Below are 19743 nucleotides of genomic sequence, written 5' to 3'. Positions count from 1 at the left end.
ACATATTTATATATATATTATACACCTATGTAAGTTTTACATCAATATTATAAAAATACACATATCAAAGAATATTCTTGTACCTAATTATTTTGTTGTATAAAAAGTTTAAAGTGCAATTAATTTGTAAATGCTATATATAGTTGTATTTTTGAAGAAAAAAGTTTTTGCCACTTATAACATAACTTTTATTTTTAATCAATAACTTTATATTATGCATTACTACGTTATTTATAATAAAAAAAACTTACAGTTCACTATATTTTTTTAAATGCTCTTCGTGCAACTATCCCTTTTAATTTGTCCTCTTTTGACATAATAAAGTGTTTTTTAATCCATTATCATGATCAAAAACTTTTGAAGCAGATTTTTGAATTGCTTTTAAAATCTAAAAAACTGTGTTTTAAGTTTTTTTTAGTGACCAATTTGGAAGTTACTTTAGGTTTTGACCTTGTTAAATAATCTTTAATAATTATTAAATTTAAATGTTTTTGTTTCAGAGATGGACGGCGGTAGATTCATTCATTAATCTAAATTTGGCCCACAACAAAGGTATTAGGTATTATATTAATTTTTTTCTGAGAGTTTTAAAGAGTTTACTTTGTTTCATTTAATGAATAATACATCTTCTAGATGCGCGACATAAATATTTAGAGTAGGAGGAATGTCTTTGTCCAAAACATACACAACTTATGCATTGCATGGTTAGGACCTCGAGATAAATGTTGTACAGATGATTGTTTGTTTGCAGTGCGTTTTACTACTTTTACTAAGCAAATTTTGTTCACGGATATCTATCTGAGGCCTTCACCCCCCTCATTTTTCATGTAGAATATTAGGATTGAATTGATTGTAAATCAGAAAAAGAATAAAAGATATTATAGCCTCTTGAATCAAAATTATTCACTGAAAAAGTTTATAATGAAGTTTTGATTCATTAGTGTAAACTATTGAAAATTTATTTTCATTTTATCCAAAGTTTTAATTTAAGGGGTTAAGGTTACGTAAACTTATTTGGTGGTCGCGTAGATATTTGGGAGATTACCCTTAATAAGATAGGTATTCCTCATATAGAGGGAATGGGCTGTTTATTACCTAGTCCCCATAGTTTTATAATTACGTTCATTAAGTTGAGTGTTCAAACATTACAATCACTAATTTTAATCTGCAGAAGGGGTTATTTTGTGTATCATTAATTGGGTATGTACATGAATTTATCGGCCAATTGCTTATCCCTTTAGATCCTTGGGTATTCTTATACATTTGTACGGTAACATCTAAATTAATTTTATTTATTATTTATTTTCAGGAAAAATATTAGCTGCACAAGAGCAGAGTTTAGTTGAAATTATGCAATTATGGTCTTCTGTATTCACACAATCAATCAATAGCATGAACAGATGATGTTTTTACTACAAGCCAGTGCAATCCATTCCCTTGCCATCAGAAAGTCCCACACACACACACACATCGTTTTTTAAGAACAAAACACCAGTATCACAAAAATAGTTGTCATTCTACTTTAGGCAGAATTGATACTAAATCATAAAAAAAAATAAAACCCACCCACTGTAAAAAATATACTTGTCCCACAAAAAATTTCACAGCTTTATGTTAAAAATTCACTAAATTTACTAGACACATTTTTAGCGCGGCATTTTAGGATTTTTGCGCGCTTTTTTAGTTAGAGAAATTAGGACATTTTGCCTTTTCTTACTTAATTTATGTTTCTATAAACTATCCATTATAAAAATCACTTAAAAAACACCTAATCATGACAAAAAATAGAATCATATCATACATTCATTTGCTCAGTTCTTAAATAAATCCTACACAAAAATAATATCGATACTTTTTCAGATCACTACCTAAAAATTAAAATCACCTATTTTATGATAAAAGTGTATGATATAATTTTGCTTGTACTTAAAAAATAATATAATAGCAAACTTAAAACTGACATTGAAAGATCAGTGCTGGAATCACTTAAATATTTGTCATCATATTTACTTGTGATGGTGGGTGAGCCTATTTACAAAATATTTAGTTTTTCTTAGTTGGATTCTGACTAAACTTTAAAATGATTCCTCCTGAGTCTAAAATTGATAAATACGTATAAATAGCAAGAAACTTTTGTTTTTCAAATCAAAAATGGATTGTACTGACATTTCAAACTATTTTTTTCCGATAAAAATGTGTAAAAAAACGCATGTTAATTATTTTTGCCCATTATTTAGGGCATTCTTTATTTGGTATTGGGTATTATATGTTATTTTAAAGTATTATAAATATTACTCTTTTTAGTATAGTATTATTTTTAAGGGGGATGTTTAAAAAAAATACTTTTATGATCTCCAAAAGTTGTTGCTAAATTGTGCCATTTTAAGGTCATTTTATGCTTAAAATTTTTTTAGTGGGCCAAAATCATCAAATTTGAATCAACTTTGTCAAAAAAAAACTTGAAAAAGTTGTAACACAGTCATCTTAATATTACAAAAAAATGTTTTTATTTCTAGTCAGGGTTATTCTAATCAACGATTATATTATATTTTTAAAAATTATTTGAAAGGAGCTAAAAAAATCCTCAAAATTTTCAGGAACTCTGCAATTTTGAAGTCTAAATAAAAGACAAAAACAAAATTTAGAATTTTATATTTTTTGTTAAAGGGGAAGGCGGCCGCGCCACTTTTTTGCGACCTATACAAATGGGAAAGCTTTAAAGAGTTACAGCACTGGTATTTTACTAGGCAACTACTTCATTGTTGTAGTGAAAAAAAAGCACTACGAGGGGGGACGTCTTGAAACATGCAGTATTTCATTGTCAAACTTCGTATGTAGGTTTTAAACAGTCTAAGTTTCCCAAAAGCTTTCATTGAACTACAATAAATCAAGTGACATTTAAAGTCTCATTGTTGTAACTCTTGTTTTTGCGCTGAGCTTCTTCTTAGTGTTCGTTTTTAAAAAGTGGTATATCCGCCCTCCCCCCTTAAAAATGGAATAACCTTGATAAACTACTACTATGTATAGTTTTATTATAATTATTACACTGCATTTTTCCTTATTTGCTAAATTTTTAATTTTCAGGATATAAAATTGGGCTTTCAAAGCTTTAAATTGTCATATTTTGTATAAAAAAAATAAACAATCCTATACAAGACTTTACAGAAAAAAATCTCAATGGCAATGATGTAAAATAAACTTTAAATGCTCAATTTAATATCTTTTTTTTTATATTATCTATTCAGGAGCTATTCTTTTTCACAAAATATATTACAATGCAATTTGGATTATTTTTATTTTTCCTAAAAATTAAATAATAGCATAGCATATAATGCAGCATTGAAATAATTTTTTTTGTTTTAGTCAAAACTATTTAAAACAAAATGTTAGGTATAAAAAATTGAAAATGGAATGAAAATCACCAATATTAATTAATCACTAAAGCTTAAACTACGACAAAAAGTTGCATTATTTTCAGATTGAAAACTAAAAAAAATATCTTAAAGAATCCGCTCAAAAAAGTTAACACAAAATTGTATAGAACTTGTCCAGTCCATCAAGATTTTAGCCAATCTTTAATTTAAGAGAATTATTTTTTGTTAATGTTAGATTAAAAGTTTCGATTTTAGTCAGGAATACGACGAAAGATCTTTTTTAAAAACAATTTTACTAATAAAAATGCAGTAGAACCAAAAAACAAGGTTAGATTTAAAAAATTCAAGAATGCACTAAAATCATAAAAAAATGTTTATCGTGAATTTTCTTGAACAACGCATATTCCGCTATTGCAGGCCTTTTTAAAAATAACGATTTTTCATCGTATCCCAGACTTGATCGTAAAAATGCAAGTATTATCTCTAACTTTGAATTAAAATTAAAACAAAAATTTAAAACCAAAGATATTTTAATGGTATTTGCTTTTGCTTAGGGAAGTTTTTAAAATTAAATTTGAAATCCCTTTTTATATAGATAATTTATGTTTCGAATGGGCCATAATAGAAGAAAAATTGGGTTATGTGCAGTTCATGGTGAAAAGTTCCTGGTAAAGGATATCTCCAAGATTCTATCAACTTGAAAGGCTGCTAACGGCCAAACGGTGGAACATATCTAAAGATTTTACTCGCATAGAATTAACCGACAACACGGAATGCGGGTATAAGATGTACGTTCAGCCGTTTGGCAGCTAGCAGCCAATTCATAGATTTTTGGAGATAATCGTTACCAGGAACATTTTACCGTGAGCTGCAGAAGATCCGAAAAAATGTATAATACTATGTGAGATAGATTAGCTATTATTATACAAATGTGATCATTATTTCAATAATTTTTATCTCAGTAGACTCTTGAGAAAAAAAAGGTTAAAAATCTGTAATTTGAAATATGTATGGACTTGTTGTATTTTTTTTTTCATTTTTAATTCTTATTTTGCTAAATGATACAGTCAGCTCTTTATTATGTTAGTGCTATTTTAAATGAGTTCTCAGAAAAATGCCACTAAAAGGCCTCTTTAAAAATCATTTGCGACTTCAATATCAAAAATTGTTTGTTGTTGCTGAATTCTTTCTGCTACGCAAATTTTTCTAGTAACCTCAAAATTGAAAGCAGTTTGCTATATTTGGAAAATCAATCGTATTTACAGAAAGTTTTCAGCAGCAGCTTTATTTAAATGTTGCAAAAAAACTAAAATTGTTATCATAAATTTAAAAAAGTGTTTGTTGATTTTTTGACAGTTTGTTCAGTGATATTTTTAGTCCTTCAGTTTTTAATCCAGAAAAGATTATTTCTTTTCTTTGGCGAGAATGAAAACTATTAAAAAAAAACAGAAAGTCAAGAAAAGATATAAAAATAAAAACTTATCCCAAAATAAAATTTTAATTGATATCAACTTGTTTTTATTATTAAAAGCGAAGCTTTTCTATAATTAGGGTCGGTCCGTCCGTCCGTCCGTCCGAGATAGATAGCTTTTATTCGTTAATTTAGGCATGTTAGAAATGTCCTATCGATTTCAAACTTTGCATGATGATTCCTGTAGTAGTTGGGTACGATTTAGAAAGCGTAGCAACTCTATAATCATTAACAACCAGGAAGATTGTTCACTAATGGTTTTGTTGGATCCTTCCTGGCATAAATACCTAATTCTCTAGTGGCTTTTTTGTGGCAGTTAAAGGTATGTACATAATGTACTGGATAGAAGGTTAAAATTAGTATATTAAGGTGTCATACTAGTAAAGTTAAATAGGAAAGTCACCTAACTTTGCCCGAAACCCAGGCTAGAGCCATTTGTACACACCAATAGAGTAAAAGTAGAGTATGTTGCTCCTCAGTTTAATCACAGAACTTGTGAAATAATAGTTGACTATGATCTGATTTGAAACTCCAATAGAATAATACTAGAGTTTAGTTGTAAGATATTAGTCATAACCCTTTGGATAGAGTACAGAATATTAAAACAGATATATTGATAGTCTTTATAATTTCAGTTTCAAGCTTGAATTGAATCACTCCCACAGAGCAAAAACTGCATCAATATATTAAATTTTAAAAATGTAATATTAGTCTGATTTATCTCTATTATATAATATGTACTCAAATATTGGCGCCACCAAAATTCGGCGCCCCACCTGGGCTTGATCTGGCGCCTAGTTAGTTTAGAATCGGCGCCTCGTTCTTTTAGCCGTAACCGGCGCCTCGTATCCTATTCCGGCGCCTTTAAACTGTTGCTGGCGCCTCCGATTATATTCCGGCGCCCTTGTTAAGCCGTAGCCGGCGCCTCGTATCCTATTCCGGCGCCTTTAAATTGTTGCCGGCGCCTCCGATTATATCCCGGCGCCCTTGTTAAGCCGTAGCCGGCGCCTCGTATCCTATTCCGGCGCCTTAAACTGTTGCCGGCGCCCTTAAACTGTTGCCGGCGCCTCCTATTATAGTCCGGCGCCCTTGTTAAGCCGTAACCGGCGCCTCGTATCCTATTCCGGCGCCTCCTATTATATTCCGGCGCCTTTGTTAAGCTGTAGCCGGCGCCTCGTATTATATTCCGGCGCCCCACTGATTAAGCACCGGCGCCTAAAGCAGATCTCAAAATCGGCGCCATCTTTATTGGCTACTTACAGCTAGTATCATTGATTTATTGCTAGCACATTTGAATAAGTAAGAGCCAGCGCCCAATGGTATCAAATATATATAAATAATTTATGTTGATAATATATGTGTAATGTTTAATCTTTAATATGATATGTGCTATGATCTATGTTTAGTTTAATCATAATTTGCTGTTAATAAATTGTGTTTTATTTATATGCATGTTAATCTATTAGCCGCGACTCGCAACATTGAAACTTTAAACTGCTAATACGCATGGATAGAACACATAGGAACGTAATCCCAAGGGATTATAATGTGCAGAGGGCACAACAGTGTGCAGCTAGGGGTGAGGAACCGTTCCAACCTAGATTTTTTTATGACACGGAGGGATTAGGAGGGTTTAACCAATCCCTCAGTCAGAATGTACTTGATGGGGCAGGGCAGGATAGCTACACAGAATCGTTAAGTAGCCTGCAAACCACCCCCATTGGAGCACGCATAGACGATATAGATCGCAGTTTAGGCGCGGTAGCACTGAGCCCCAATCGTAAGAGGGACTCGAATGTGAATGTGCAAGGCACTAACCTCACACAAACAGACAAACGTGTTTATAATGAGCCGTTATTACATAGAATTCAACCCCTAGGTAGTCTGGGACCAAATATCCCTCCCTTCCCTGGTGGCAGACAAATGTCTAATGATAATACTCATACTCCATTAAATTCCCCATCCCATGACACTATTGATGATAATAGCGAGTTGAACAGGGATAATAGTTCAAATGATCAGACTGAAGGGAATGGAGCTAGACCTAAGGAAGGACCTAGACAGAGAATAGAGATAGTCAGCACTGACGAAGATCAGTCTGAAAACCATGATGATACAATTGCGTCAACTGTTAAAACAGTGCCCCAAGTTAATCCCACATCATACCTAGTAAATGATGAGTGTGACGAATTTGAATTAGTTACATTATCAATGGATATTATGGATTATTCCCATGAAGAATTCATGAAATTCATAGAAGACGACAAATTTGTGAAAGTCTGTTACAGAACAGTATCACAGATGTCAGAAACATTATCATCCTTAAGTAACATGAGTAAGGATGACCAGATCAAGATATGCCAAAGTATGCTTAAAACACTATCCAAATTTGTTGATTGTATAGTACAAAATGATACAAGAAACCCTGATATAGGAAAGATTAAGAATTCTTTTGAAACGTTGCGTCTTAGTATAGATGTAACGTTAAGAACTTTACAAAAGCAATTGGCACTAAAAAAAGCTCAAAAAGAAAGATTTTTGGCCATCCTTCTAAGAAAACCAAGCCCAACCATAGAAAACTCTGAGATATTCAGCGATTCACAAGAATTAAACCCCCTAGAACAGACTGCATCAGCTCACAACCAATTGTTTGGATATTATCAAAGTAATATACCAAACACAACTGTCAAAACCACAAACGTATTTGCAACACAACCTCCCCTAAGGACAGAGCATATCAATGCAAATAGTGAAATAGATAAACCGACAAGGTATAATCACTCAAATCACTACCCTGAACAGACCCACCAAAAGCTACCACATAATGTACAACAGAACAGTACACAAGTACCAAGCCAGGAAACCACATTTCAGAGAATACACCCACCCGTTTCATCCCACCCTAATATGTATTCAAGAGAAACCAGCAGACCTGTATTGTTCAATGAAGATTTCCCTCAAAGTAGGACAGGAACAAGGAACTCCTGGCACAATCTAACATATACTGGAAGAAACCCTTCACTTAAGGCAGTCAGTGATGCGATATTAATGATAAACGACATCGTCAATGAAGACATTAATATAACAATGGATGAAGCTACCTTAAAATCCTTGGATGCCCGTGATACACCAAGGTTAGATAAGCTGAAAAACACGATTATAAATGCGCTGAAGGGTCTACAGTGTAGTGATACAGAATCAGAATTTATAAGGACTGCATCGTTTGAAGCAATAGATGCAGCTACAGAGAGAATAAGAAAACTAGACAGACTAATCCGAACACAAGGATATCACATTGTATCCGAAAACAAATCAACTATTCCTTTAAAACTTTCCCCATTTTCAGGATATGATTCTACCGTCCATATCTATGACTTCTTTTCCACCTTTCACACAGTCTGTCATGGAATTAAGGAGAGCAAACTATGTGATTATCTCTTTTACAATTACGTTACAGACGATGTACGGATAGACATATCACACCTAAGACATTCATTCGCTGAAATGAAAACATACCTATGTAGGAAGTATGGTAATATATCAAAGATATTACGTGAAAAGAGAAACACACTACGAAACCTCCAACAGCCTGGTTACAAGTCACAGCTTAAAGTAAAAGTAACTTACCTACGCAAAGTACTGGAGATAGTTAACCAGTTGAAATCACTAGGCGACTTATCGGAAGATGGGAATAGAGAGGTATACAATTACAACGCAGTATTTGAAACTGTAAAGCAACTACCTGAATACTATAAATCCCAATTCAATGCGTATTACGTAACACAATCTCAACTAAGAAATAGTGGGATGGATTTCCCAGGAAAAGAAACATTCAACTTACTAGTATCCTTTTTATCGTCTCAGATCCAAACCCTCGAACTTGGCTACATGTCTGAAAGTTCAGAAACAATACTACACACAAAAAAGGAATCTATAAAATCAGTGAATGTGGCGCAAACACATACCCCAAAGAATGAACACCCGAAAAAAGCGAATGGCGAAAAACCACCCAAACGAGGGTGGGTAGAAGAGGAAAAATGGCATCATGCATGCTGCTTTATGCATGACAAAAATATCAAAAGTGTGCGAGAATGTAGAAGTGGACAATGTCCATTATTCTTACAAGCATCACCAGAACAAAGATTAGAAAAGGCAAAGGCAAAGAACAGATGTTCATTATGCCTGCTTAGACGATGTTTTATAAAAGATAAAACAAAATGTGCTTACAAAAGTGAACTTCCACAGGGAATAATTTGTAACCCGTGCTCTGTAAACAACATTGATCGTAATGTCTTACTTTGCTCAGAACATACTTGTGACAAGAAGCACATATTAAGCGACTTGGTAAAGTTCTTACCAGCATTTGAAGAAACAATAGATGTTAAACTTCACACATTCAATGTTTTAACATTCAAACCAAAAGTCAAAAACAGACAGAGTACAGATCTAACTAAACAGAAAGCTTTCAATCTAAAAGAAGGTACAGTCATGCAAAGGAGTGATGTACACCACAAGACAAACGTAGAGATTGATAACAGCAACCCACTATACCCTATGCAACACATAAGACTTAACAATGAGAAGGTGTTGTTGATGTATGATACTGGGGCAACAAACCCAGTGATCAAAGTTGACCTAGCGAAAAAACTTGGATTAGAAGAGGTAGATCCCAACCCCCAATATATTCAAGTTGCATCAGGACAAGTTATCCCAACAGGAGGTGGTATTTTTCGCACAGTAATAGGCCCAGATTCGTCTGGAGGATACCATGAAATAAATCTTGTGGGAATTACAAAGATAACAGCAGAGATAAACCATTATGATTTAGATACTGTATCAAATGAATACAAATTGTCCCAATCGTCAAGCCCCTATGCAAATGAAAGATTCCCATCCACTATTGGTGGGACAGATGTGGGAATTATCCTGGGCATCAAGCACTCGTTTTTATTACCAACATTAGAAACAGTGTTGAAATCAGGTATACAAGTATGGAGATCCAAAATCCCTGACATAAACAACTCATTTATTATCTTTGCAGGACCCCATCAAAGCTTCAAAGATCAAGATTTAGCATCAGGAAGAAAAGCATTAACGATGAACATACTTTTTACAACTATCTATGATAAATACACAGAATCATGGGATAATGACTTACTCACACAACAAAGGTGTGAACTAGAATGTACGTGTACACCTGAATCAGACGTGACACCTTTTACATTAAACAAGATAAACAAACCTAAGATAAAGTTAGAGCATGATTTGGATGCTAATGAAGATGCAGGAGTAGTGATTGATTATCGTTGCGATCACTGCCTAGACTGCCCACGTTGTAAAGAATCTAGTCAAACAAGATCCCAGAGCATTCGTGAAAAGGCTGAACAAGTAGAAATAGAACGAGCTATTAAGATTGATCTTAATAATAACACCACATCTTGTGTACTCCCCTTTATAAGAAACCCAGTGGAATATTTATCAGAGCGTTGGAAAGCATCAAACAATTACAATATGGCCCTACGGACCCTCCAAGCACAAATGAAAAAACCTGAAGCTGACCGAAAGAGTGTTATAAAATTCCACAGTGAAATATTAGATCAGGGATTTGCAATCAAGCTCAAAGACTTACCAATGGATATCCAAGAAAGCATAAACAATGCCCCAGTACAGCACTATTTCATATGGAGAAGTGTCTTTAAACCTGGTAGCACTAGTACCCCCACCAGGATGGTGGTGGATGCTACTGCTACAGGTATGAATGACACACTTCCAAAAGGGGAAAATTGCCTGAATTCCCTTTACCAAATTACATTAAAGTGGAGAGCATATAAATATGTCGCCACAGCAGATCTGAAGAAGATGTATAATAGCATCAAAATAGACCCTTCACACTATTTATATTGCTTATACCTGTTTGCAGAGAATCTAGATCCAAATGACCCAGTTACTACCTATGTTATGATTTCATTATTCTATGGCTTGAAGTGTGCTGGGAACCTTGCCACTAGCGCACTAAGAAGAATAGCAGAATTTTACAAAGAAAAATTCCCCAAAGCATATGAAATCATTTGGTACCAGTCTTACATGGATGACAGCAACATGGGTGGTGATACAGTAGAAGAACTAAATAGTTACATTGAAGAATTTAAGCAGATTTTACCAAAAGGAGGATTCACATTGAAAACTATCAATGTTGGAGGTGAACACCCATCCAAAGAAGCCTCAAATGATGGAATAACCACTATGTACAGTGGATATCGATGGTATCAACACATTGACGAACTTGGTCTGGGATTGGAAGAAATCAACTTCAACACCAGAAAGAGAGGTGCCAAAAAACCTCTAGAATCACCAGTGAGAAACGATGAAGAGTTAATTAATATGCTAGAAGGACAAAAACTAACACGTTGGAATCTCCTTGGAAAAGCCCTGGAGGTATTTGATGTTTTAGGAGTACTAGAACCACTAAAAGTCAGACTTAAATTGGGACTTCGTGGACTACAAGGATTAGATTATGACAAAGAAATTCCAAAATGTTTTCGCAATGAATGGATTGAAAACTTAAAATTGATTAGAGCAGCTACTGAGCTAACAATACCAAGATCTGTAGTATCCCCAAATGCAGAACATCCAAGCAAACTAAACATAATTGTATGCTGTGATGCAGCAAAATCAATGGCAGGTGTTGGAGTGTACTGTAGAACAGAACAACCAGATGGGTCGTTTTCCTGTAGATTACTGACTGGCAAATCTAAATCAACCCATGAAAATATCCCCAGGAACGAATTATCTGCTGTGGTTCTTGGTGCCCATACATTCCACAGCATTTCGAAAGCCTTAGGTGAAAAGATCACAGACTACATGTTTGTAACAGACAGTGAAATTGTCTGCTGTTGGTTACTAAACCTTGATTTGAAACTCAAACCCTATGTTTTTAACAGAGTCAGAGCTATTCGACGCCTCATAGACCCAACCAAGATCTTTCACATCAGCACTGAGAGAAACCCAGCAGATTTCTGCACAAGAGGACATATTGACATACAAGATATTGATGCCAAAAGCCAATGGCAGAATGGATACCCATGGATGGCATTGAGGAAAGAAGATATGCCAATCAGAAATTACAATGAAATATGCCATGATATGTCCGCAAAACAAAGAGAAACTGTGGAATTAGAGGCTTATTCTTACCAATCGGAGAAAATCACACAAGCAAATACTGATTCAAGAATGTTAAATACTTTAGATACTCGGTGTGAGACACCGCCCCCAGATACTCGGTGCAAGGCACCGCCCACAGATACTCGGTGTGAGGCACCGCCCCCAAATACTCGGTGTGAGGCACCGCCCCCAGATACTCGGTGTGAGGCACCGCCCCCAGATACTCGGTGTGAGACACTGCTCCCAGATACTCGGTGTGAGGCACTGCCCCCAAATACTCGGTGTGAGGCACCGCCCCCAGATACTCGGTGTGAGACACCGCTCCCAGATACTCGGTGTGAGGCACCACCCCCAAATACTCGGTGTGAGGCACCGCCCCCAGATACTCGGTGTGAGGCACCGCCCCCAAATACTCGGTGTGAGGCACCGCCCCCAGATACTCGGTGTGAGGCACCGCCCCCAAATACTCGGTGTGAGACACCGCCCCCAGATACTCGGTGTGAGGCACCGCTCCCAGATACTCGGTGTGAGGCACCGCCCCCAAATACTCGGTGTGAGGCACCGGTTCCAGATACTCGGTGTGAGGCACCGCCCCCAAATACTCGGTGTGAGACACCGCCCCCAGACACTCGGTGTGAGGCACCGCCCCCAGATACTCGGTGTGAGGCACCGCCCCCAAATACTCGGTGTGAGGCACCGCCCCCAGATACTCGGTGTGAGGCACCGCCCCCAAATACTTGGTGTGAGACACCGCCCCCAGATACTCGGTGTGAGGCACCGCTCCCAGATACTCGGTGTGAGGCACCGCCCCCAAATACTCGGTGTGAGGCACCGGTTCCAGATACTCGGTGTGAGGCACCGCCCCCAAATACTCGGTGTGAGACACCGCCCCCAGACACTCGGTGTGAGGCACCGCCCCCAGATACTCGGTGTGAGGCACCGCCCCCAAATACTCGGTGTGAGGCACCGCGCCCAGATACTCGGTGTGAGGCACCGCCCCCAGATACTCGGTGTGAGGCACCGCCCCCAGATACTCGGTGTGAGGCACCGCCCCCAGATACTCGGTGTGAGACACCGCCCCCAGATACTCGGTGTGAGGCACCGCCCCCAGATACTCGGTGTAAGGCACCACCCCCAGATACTCAGTGTGAGACACTGCCCCCAGATACTCGGTGTGAGACACCGCCCCCAGAAACTCGGTGTGAGGCACCGCCCCCAGATACTCAGTGTGAGACACTGACTCAAGAAAACCAGAAGGAGATTTACCCTGTTTTTACAACTAAGAATACGTCCAAACCAAACCAGTACATGGTCAACTTTGGATACCATGGGTTTGGAACTGCATTTCTCATCATAGCTAATGTATGTCGTTTTATCCAACGGATAAAGAAAAGATTACATGAGAAAGGCAAACACATAAATTGCCATTTATGTGAGACTACTATACCTAAAATTGACAGATCGTACATTAACTCATTTGAGGTATTATGCACTAAATCTAACAAACCAGAACGTGGCCCAACATCTTATGAAATGTGGAGCGCTTGGGTACATATTTGCAAGGAAATGACAAAAGAAGTAAAACTCAACAGTACCAGAGCTAAACTTGAAACGTATCTAGATGATCAAAGTGGGATATTGAAATCTGGAGGAAGATTATCTTACGATGATATAGATGACCGTTCTAAACTACCATTTTTTGAAAATATGAGCTTCATTGCACCAGTAGCACTGGTAACAAATGAAATAGTAGTATCCCTAGCCATTCATCTGCATTGGAATGTATTAAACCATTGTGGAGTCGAGCAGGAAGTAAACTATATGCTTAGAATACTGCACATAGAAAAGGTTAGACCTTTGATCAAACGAATTCGTTCAACCTGTGTGAGGTGTCGTATATTGTTAAAGAAGCGATATTTGGGAAACACTGGAAACCAAGCAAAGATGTGTCTAGTACGAGCACCACCTTTTTACAGTATCCAAATGGATATAGTTGGACCTTTTAAAGGGTATGATTGTGTAAAAAAGAGAACGACAATGAAATGCTATTTATTAACAATGGTGTGTATATTAACCAGCGCAGTAAGTATAGCATGTTTAGAAAGCCTCACCACAGAATCAATTGTAACTACAATGATACGACACTACGGTAGACATGGCTACCCAAAGATAATTTACTGTGATAGCCAATCATCATTCCTGAGTCTCGAGGATATAGAATTCACTGTTAAAGATTTAGAAACGCAGTTTTGGATCAAAGAAAGAATCTTAATAGAATACAGCACACCTCATGCACATGCAGAAAGGGGTAAAGTTGAAGCACGGTGTAAATTGATACGAGAAATGTTGGAGAAATCAGGAAATTCTAAACAACGTTTATCATTTCTTGAATGGGAATCGACAGCTGTAACTATTGCAAACTCACTTAACAATCTACCAATTGCAAGATGTGAAGATGGGGTAACAGCTGATAGCATGGCATTCATATGTCCAAATCACTTTATCCTTGGACGATGTAATTCACGATCAATGGAAACTCCAGTTGTTTTTGAACATTTAGGAGATAGACTGAAGGCAATAAGTGAAATTACAAACATTATGTATGATCACCTGGAGAAGAACATACACAAATATGTACCTGGGAAACGTGTATCAACCTCAAACCCACCAAGAGTAGGAGAGATAGTTCTTTTTCTAGCCATAGAAGCAGAACGGAAGAGAAATGAAAGATTCAAATATGGCATGATAACAGAAACCTGTGTTGATGGAAGATTGAACAGAGTGAGAATAAAGTACAGAAACTCAAATGAAGTTGTTCACCGAAGTACTACCAGAAATGTTAGAGACATAGTAATTATTATGAACCTCGAAGATTTGGATTTTAATACAGTTGACCAACAATTGATTAACAAAGCTAATGTGATGTATTTAACCACAATTAGAAAATAAATTGTTATAGATGAATTTATTGTTTTTTATTCATAGGTATAGGTTGTATTAGATAGAATTAATATCAGAAAAATTTCTGTATTACAAATATACTTATTTTAGGATGGAGAGAGAAAGGCTACTCCAACAATTGTCAACTTTACTAACTCACCCAATGGACCACAGTATAAGAACAAAGGATTTGATCACCCACCATTGCATAGGAGATTGTTATGAACCATCCAAAGAATCCTGTTTCACCACGTTCTATAATACAATACCCCAGCACATTGTATTGTATCAGGATATATACAAGGAGACTGATATAAATTTTCCTGAGCCCTATCTTGACATTACGCTGCGCTCAATTGAATCTATGGGTCACATGGGATGGTTCTCAGAAATAGAAAACTTAAGTCAAAGGATAATAATGTATCGAAATCCCGCATTGGATTACACTAGAAAACTTGATCAACAGACTACATTCACAATCAAATTAGGTCAATGTCCAAATCAAACAATAAAAAACATTAGACGCCAGTTGATGGATTTATTCACGTTCATTGAAAACCGCCACGATCATATACCTTTTTGTGCCATGGAGTTGTTTGGAAGATCTGATGCACACCCTAACAATACAACAAAGACATTACCGACAAAACTCATTATTACAGATACTTTGTATTTTGTACTGGAAATAATATTTCCTATTAGAGATTATGAAACAGATTCAGCAATGGAGTATTGCTATTGCCCGGCCGAATTGAACAGATTACTCGAATTATTTGACCCCAAGACAGGAGAAGCCATCCTGCTTACATTTGATCCAATTGTTGATATCGAAACTATCATTTCAGCGTTCAGACAATGCGAAGGGGGACATAAAATCAAGTTTCCTGGTTATATTGATGTCCTTGCTTTATGGGTATATCTTGGTAGCTGGACATTAGACACCAACATTGAATTTATGTATAGGCTGATTGTTGGCGGAACAATCATCAACATAAAATCGCAAGATGACCGGAGTTTATTCTTGAATCCATTCATTGGATTAAATGACTGGAAGCGTTGCTACATTGTAGCGTATTGCAGGGCGATTATATCACTATTCGAATCCTTTTTCATCATCCATATTGAGCGCATACTACCTGAAAAAGATAGAGTAAGGGATGCATTTCGTCAACCTGCTGAAGGCTTTATACTGGAAAGGTTAATTTCAATAGTAAGTGAAGCAATGGCTTACATTAACTTTGACAGGGAAAATTACCCAGAAACAGCCCCATTCCACAAATACAGATGTGTTCAACCAACATATGTAAGAGGATCAGTGTTGACAAAATCATGGGGTGAGTATTGTGAAATGCAAAAATCACAGTTGTTTCACCGTCTTGAACAAATATGGCCATGGCAGAGACCAATTATCACAAGGCTTGGATGGATGGATAACAGACCAATGGATCCAAGGCTAATTGAATTTTTGTTCCACAGGAAAACATGGTTTTCTATCTATGAGATAAATGATAAGAAGAAGGAGAACTCAGAAACACAACTGGGTGATGAAGCAGGAAATCCTAATCAAGACTCTATTGAGGAGCCAGACCACCAAACAGAGTCTGAACGTTCCAGTGAACAAGAGACGCTACACAACTTGTGCACCAGCAGCAATCACCTGAATCAAATATTGGAGACAATAGACATCAACCGGGCAAAAGCATGGAAAGTATTATCAGATTTTCTGGTCTACAATCCTCACATCCTCAAAGATTGGTTCAAGAGAAAGTACACACGATTTGGCACCCAGTATACTGATGATTTCTACCCTGACACAAGAGCTAATTTTAGACGTTTGTGCAAAATTGCAAAAAAAGTGCTGCCAGATTTTAGATTAAGCAATATTCGCAGATAATTGCCCATTTTCTGCCCGGGGAGTGTTTCAGGACCCACCAAGAGTCCATGGTCAATCATCTGTAAATGTACGCTGCTAAAATTTATATAACAAAATATTTAAAAAATCTATTATAAAATTAAAAATACTTCAGAAATATTAGTAATCATATAATTAAAAAATTACAAAGCAGAAAATTCGGACACTGAAACACACCAAAACAACGTCAGTTGCAATATACTCGCTGAAGCAGGAGCACATCCCTGTCGGGTGAGTGTCACATATTATTTTATTTGAAATATTAATGTTTTACAAATATGATAAGTGATTTTATTGTTTGAATTAGTTACAAATATAAAGTTAAATTAATTGTTGTTATTCCTGTTTAGGAAGATTATATACTTTTCTGTCGATACCACCAATTAGCACATATTCAGAGGTAATATATTATTATTGTAAGTTTATGTATTAAAAGATATACAGAAATGGTGAAATTAGCTTTTAAATACACCATAATATATCGTTTGTGTAATAGAAGTAACCTAATATAACTTTTGCTCACTAAAATGGAATATTATTAATGTTCGTCCTACAATTTAATTAGCACAGTGTGAATAGAACAATAGAATTATTAGTGTAGACCGCACATGGTAATTACAAGATTAGAGTGTACAGGTAGAACATTTTTGCAGTTAACTAATAATTTTGAGCCCCTCTGGTGGAAGATATAATCCATATTTATATAGGTTATTTAGGCTGGACTGGTTGTTGCTTCCCTGGAAAGCGCAGCTAATAACATTTATTTATTAAGGACAGCTAAATCTGTGGATTGGGCTAGATTGTTTACATAATATTTACAACTATAATGTTAAGGATTATCACGGTTTGAGCACAACCAGGAAGATTGTTCACTAATGGTTTTGTTGGATCCTTCCTGGCATAAATACCTAATTCTCTAGTGGCTTTTTTGTGGCAGTTAAAGGTATGTACATAATGTACTGGATAGAAGGTTAAAATTAGTATATTAAGGTGTCATACTAGTAAAGTTAAATAGGAAAGTCACCTAACTTTGCCCGAAACCCAGGCTAGAGCCATTTGTACACACCAATAGAGTAAAAGTAGAGTATGTTGCTCCTCAGTTTAATCACAGAACTTGTGAAATAATAGTTGACTATGATCTGATTTGAAACTCCAATAGAATAATACTAGAGTTTAGTTGTAAGATATTAGTCATAACCCTTTGGATAGAGTACAGAATATTAAAACAGATATATTGATAGTCTTTATAATTTCAGTTTCAAGCTTGAATTGAATCACTCCCACAGAGCAAAAACTGCATCAATATATTAAATTTTAAAAATGTAATATTAGTCTGATTTATCTCTATTATATAATATGTACTCAAATATTGGCGCCACCAAAATTCGGCGCCCCACCTGGGCTTGATCTGGCGCCTAGTTAGTTTAGAATCGGCGCCTCGTTCTTTTAGCCGTAACCGGCGCCTCGTATCCTATTCCGGCGCCTTTAAACTGTTGCTGGCGCCTCCGATTATATTCCGGCGCCCTTGTTAAGCCGTAGCCGGCGCCTCGTATCCTATTCCGGCGCCTTTAAATTGTTGCCGGCGCCTCCGATTATATCCCGGCGCCCTTGTTAAGCCGTAGCCGGCGCCTCGTATCCTATTCCGGCGCCTTAAACTGTTGCCGGCGCCCTTAAACTGTTGCCGGCGCCTCCTATTATAGTCCGGCGCCCTTGTTAAGCCGTAACCGGCGCCTCGTATCCTATTCCGGCGCCTCCTATTATATTCCGGCGCCTTTGTTAAGCTGTAGCCGGCGCCTCGTATTATATTCCGGCGCCCCACTGATTAAGCACCGGCGCCTAAAGCAGATCTCAAAATCGGCGCCATCTTTATTGGCTACTTACAGCTAGTATCATTGATTTATTGCTAGCACATTTGAATAAGTAAGAGCCAGCGCCCAATGGTATCAAATATATATAAATAATTTATGTTGATAATATATGTGTAATGTTTAATCTTTAATATGATATGTGCTATGATCTATGTTTAGTTTAATCATAATTTGCTGTTAATAAATTGTGTTTTATTTATATGCATGTTAATCTATTAGCCGCGACTCGCAACAATGCCGCTACTCGTTATGAATGTTTTGAATATTGCAGACGGGGAGAAGGGATAAGGGAAGTGGGGGCAAGGGAAATAAACACTCGTTGTGTTAGTTTGGAATGTAGCAGACGGGGAGAAGGGAGGTGGGGGCAAGGGGCAAGGGAAATAAACAGAATAAAAAGGGGCAGTCATATTCTTGCTAGCAGCTGGCCGGGTCCAATAATCTTTTAATATAAAAATCACACCAAAAAACCTCAATATATTTCATCAAAAACAAGTTGTGATTTCACTTTACATGACGCTATGGAAATCTATTATTCAATTAACAATCCCTTTATAATTTCCTACAAATTTATTGGATTAAACTGGATTTCATGCCCTTTCTTTGATAACTCTTATATTGAATTAATTGCCCATTGTCCCCTCCCTTACTCCCTGACTAACAATACATTTTCTTAGATTTTTATTGTTGTGATGACTACAATATTAGCATGCTGCACAGAGATCAGATGCAACTGTATGAGCTCTACGTTCTGGAATTAGAGCTGGTGACTTGAGAGTGACCCTAACCAATTGAGGGAGACTCAGGCCGCCAAAGGTGACAAAATAAAATTTAACGGCTGCGGCTTGATTAATGATTAGCCATAGTTTCCAAACTAAATAAAAACAATAAACTTGTTATCCATAAATCTGGCATAAATTTTAAATTTTAATGGTTAACTTCCTAGCTTAAAACGATAAAAATAACATCGTAAAATTAAAAGATGAATTTAACAAACAAAAAACAATTTCTTTAGCATAG

The 19743-nt window shown here is 36.5% G+C and overlaps 2 protein-coding genes across 9 annotated transcripts in view; both read left to right on the top strand.

Annotated features, from left to right (window-relative positions):
* The window catches only part of bsk (mitogen-activated protein kinase dJNK), a 77592-nt gene extending 72711 nt beyond the window's left edge, over window positions 1–4881 (top strand). For 4 of the 8 annotated variants that reach the window (XM_080172930.1, XM_080172927.1, XM_080172929.1 and 1 more), the window contains exons 14-15: window positions 501–552; window positions 1310–4881. In XM_080172930.1, coding sequence (XP_080029056.1) covers window positions 501–516 — 16 coding nt within the window. In that variant the 3' untranslated portion in view covers window positions 517–552; window positions 1310–4881. The remainder of the gene's footprint in view (window positions 1–500; window positions 553–1309) is intronic. The other 4 variants (XR_013882743.1, XR_013882740.1, XR_013882741.1 and 1 more) reach the window with 4 other exon arrangements.
* Window positions 4882–5076: 195 nt separating this feature from the next.
* LOC145327545 (uncharacterized) lies at window positions 5077–18925 on the top strand. The gene is made up of 5 exons (XM_080171089.1): window positions 5077–5167; window positions 5481–17089; window positions 17209–17258; window positions 17693–17801; window positions 18115–18925. The coding sequence occupies exon 2, from the start codon at window positions 6352–6354 to the stop codon at window positions 14953–14955; it is 8604 nt and encodes a 2867-aa protein (XP_080027215.1). The 5' UTR covers window positions 5077–5167; window positions 5481–6351; the 3' UTR covers window positions 14956–17089; window positions 17209–17258; window positions 17693–17801; window positions 18115–18925.
* Window positions 18926–19743: the final 818 nt, after the last annotated feature.

The sequence above is a fragment of the Acartia tonsa genome, chromosome 9, assembly GCF_053477335.1.
Source record: "Acartia tonsa isolate MP-2025a chromosome 9, ASM5347733v1, whole genome shotgun sequence".
Lineage (NCBI taxonomy): Eukaryota > Metazoa > Arthropoda > Copepoda > Calanoida > Acartiidae > Acartia > Acartia tonsa.
This window is presented reverse-complemented; position numbering and strand designations above follow the sequence as displayed.